General features: G+C 44.7%; 1 protein-coding gene across 1 annotated transcript in view; it reads right to left on the bottom strand.

Moving 5' to 3' along the window:
- Positions 1-779, bottom strand: part of hcn1 (hyperpolarization activated cyclic nucleotide-gated potassium channel 1) — a gene marked incomplete at both ends in the record, with an annotated part of 34,598 nt that extends 33,819 nt beyond the window's left edge. The window contains 2 exon segments of the mRNA XM_084324991.1: positions 539-593; positions 703-779. Of these exon segments, the coding sequence (XP_084181117.1) occupies positions 539-593; positions 703-779 (132 nt within the window).
- Positions 780-3,468: the final 2,689 nt, after the last annotated feature.

Below are 3,468 nucleotides of genomic sequence, written 5' to 3'. Positions count from 1 at the left end.
AAGCGACGGGGGCGGGGCCCCTCCAAAGCCCAGACCCCTGACGCTGAAAGATCGAGCCGCACAGGTGGAAAGATGCGACTGCTGTTACCTCGAGTATCGGAGGGGACTCATGCTATGTATGACTTAGTCCACATTGCAGCCGGCTTGTGGGAGGCAAGAAACAGCGTTCAAAGACAGAGGAGGGTTGAATTGGATGATACGAAGAATTGGGATGGGAGAAAAATAGAAAATGGGAGAAAAAGTGGATACAAAAAAAAGAGATAGCAATTGTTTCAAACAACTTAAAGGAATCATTTCATTCTGTCAAATCACTTGCACCAGTGTTTACGTTTGGGATGCATTGGAAGTAGAAAGGATTTGCCTTTGTTAGCCGTGCTTAGTGGAAGTGAAGCGTTACTGAACCTGTATTCTGAATGGAACAATGCTGATGTGTTCAAACGCTACACCTTATGCAGCAAAGCCCCTGTGAAAATGTCTTGTTGGAGTCGGTATTGTGTGTCTGTTGTATCGAGGACATGCCGTGCTCTCACACCAGTACCCTGCCCTGGTTCTGTGTGCGAGGGGAGGGGAGAGATGTGTACCCTGCCCTGGTTCTGTGTGCGAGGGGAGGGGAGAGACGGTGAGGCAGGTGGTGGAAGAAAGTAGGAACAAGCACAGGCCGGGGGCTGTGTCAGGCCAAGGTAGCGGCTCCCATTATCTCACCCAGGCAGGGAGCCCTGTCCTGATGGGCTACCCGGCTGTGATCTGATGTGAACCAGCGAGCTATACCTGATATCCATATTACAGAGACATGCACAGGGTTTACATGGACCAGCTTTCATAACGTAACCTAGCCATTTTATTTGGATCATCATCATTCCAATATATTCAGGTGTTAAATTTCATTTTCAAAATGGCTAGGTTAAGTTATGAAAGCTGGAGGAAAAACAACATTGTATTTGAAGTTACTGCACTTTGCCTGTGCATTACCTGTATAATTATTTAAGGAAATCGTGCAGCAGAGTGCAGTATCTGATTGTTTGGGGTTAATTCAAATAATTAAGTAATATTTTTGTATGCCTAAAGATTACTTCATTAATACATGTTAAATCTGGGTACTATCATCTATCTACCTATAACACATTTTGGATGGCAAGTCAAAAAACTGTAAAGCCATTTTTCTCAGTTTCACTGTTTGGAAGTCTGCCTGGGTTTTGACTGTGATTTTGTAGTTACTGCAGTTTTAACCCCATATCTCCAAAACTGAGCGACATTAACATCTGAAACTTGGTCACAAGATAAAACATTTATTGACAAGTTCAATTTCACTCATAACTAAATTATGATATTTTTTTCGAGTTACTGCGGTTAACCTTGACAGGGCAGCATAGTTTGCAAAATGTTCAACGACTTGTCGGTTTGGTTTGTTATAGACGTCAGAGATGTAGTTATCATACTGTATACTTATAATGGACTTTCATATGAAAATAATTTCAACATGTCCAAGCATCGTTTGTAATAAACCAAACCGTTTGTAAATCGGTTGAAGATTTAGCAAGCTGTGGTTATTTCAATAGTACATGCACCACCATAGACATTCATGTTACGAGCGGGCGTGTTGCCTGTGGCAAGATGGCCAGTGAACTACGCTGGAGACTCCGCCTTGCAGCATCTAGTTATATATCTATGCTGCCACCTGCATGACTGGCTGAAGGAGACGTTCTTTTGGCATCCTTTTTGCAGAATCTCTTTACATCTCAATGGTTCCCCCGAGCACAAAAGAACCACGCGGCCGTGCAAAGACGAACAGGGTATATCCTTAAGCAAAGGATGTGACACATAATGCATCACCTAAGGTAGTGTTGAGTGTTGAGTGAGAGAGAGAGAGAGAGAGAGAGAGAGAGAGAGAGAGAGAGAGAGAGAGAGAGAGAGAGAGAGAGAGAGAGAGAGAGAGAGAGAGAGAGAGAGAGAGAGAGAGAGAGAGAGGGGGAGAGACAAAGAGAGACAGAAAGAGAGGGGATACAATATCCGTCCATCCATTTTAATCTGCTTACTCACACAGGTACACGACAAACAGAGAGGGGTGTGAACAGAACTGTCGACGCCGGTCGATTGGTCCCCCGCACTTGAAAACAAACACCATCCCGGCCCTCGCGGTAATCAAGGCAGCGCCATCGGCCAGCGGGAGGCGACAGCGGTAGATGCGGCTCTGGCAGCCCCCCCCCCCCCATGATGTCAGGGCCCCCCCACCCCCACCCCACACTCCGAAAAGAGGAAGTCAAGTTGCATCATCTTCATCATTGATTCTACCCCCGAGCAGCGGAGAGGTGATAAGGGGCCCTGTTTATTTTTTTGTATTTCTTTGGGAGGCAACATCGATTAGTACACCGAGGATGTTGGAGGCTGTCTGACATTTGAAATTTGAAACGGAGCCTGGAGACGTACAGTAGCACGCTGCATCTGTCGGTCGTGTCAGGTTGTCAGATTCTGAGAAAGAAAAGGTCAAGTTGATGACTGACTCCCCGTCCATTAATTGGATCTTCCCGCGAACACTTTCGATTCCACTCCGCCTGGCCGTAGATACTGATGTCATTGCTTCGGGTATTAATGCTGCTAATGATACTATTCTCCTCTCGAGTGATTACTACTACGTTGTTTTGAAGGAGATTTCATAGTGCAATAGTTCCCATGTCTGTCCGTGCAGGACACTTTAGATCATTGCTGACTATGCTCGTATAATGACACCTAATCAAGTCCTCCATCACAGCCCTCTCTCTCTCTCTCTCTCTCTCTCTCTCTCTCTCTCTCTCTCTCTCTCTGCCAGTGGCATCAAATTAACTCAGTTCTGCGGGTTGCCAGTGGCGTTGTTGTCACTCATCGCTGCTGATGTTCTTCAGCCCCGGGGCAAGCCATTGTCTGACTGAATAACATCTGCGGCGTATTGGTATACATTCTCATCCGGCAGTGGATACATTAACACATTCCCTGCCATTGGTTATATCCATCAATATAGCCAGTCTGCCACCACTGTAAGCCTATGGAGATGTTCACCTTCTTTGCAGGGCTATAACTTTTTAAATTGTATTGCTAAATTGACATTACTATGGCCCATTCAACATCGATTATCTATCGTTCAGGATGTAGGAACGTTATACTTTTTCATTCATACATTCATACAAAAATACCTTCTAGAATATAAGTATGTTTTTATCGTTTTCTGCAGTAATTCCTAGAACGTGAGTTATAGGCCTAAACGCATATATAGATTATTGATTGCCGTTTATTTCCTAGACGCGCTATATTAAAAAATTCAACTGTATATGATCGTATACGTTATGCGTCATCATGCGCGGAGGAAATGGGGGGGGGGGGGTCGTTTATAATTCCGTGATCGTCAGTAAATGCTTTATGTAGTATGTGTGATATATTGATCAGATGGTTTGCAGTGAAATGAATAAACAATTGGGCTCTTACCGTGCGTCAAAGAGA

This window comes from Notolepis coatsorum (assembly GCF_963971535.1).
Source record: "Notolepis coatsorum genome assembly, chromosome: 11".
Classification (NCBI taxonomy): domain Eukaryota; kingdom Metazoa; phylum Chordata; class Actinopteri; order Aulopiformes; family Paralepididae; genus Notolepis; species Notolepis coatsorum.
This window is presented reverse-complemented; position numbering and strand designations above follow the sequence as displayed.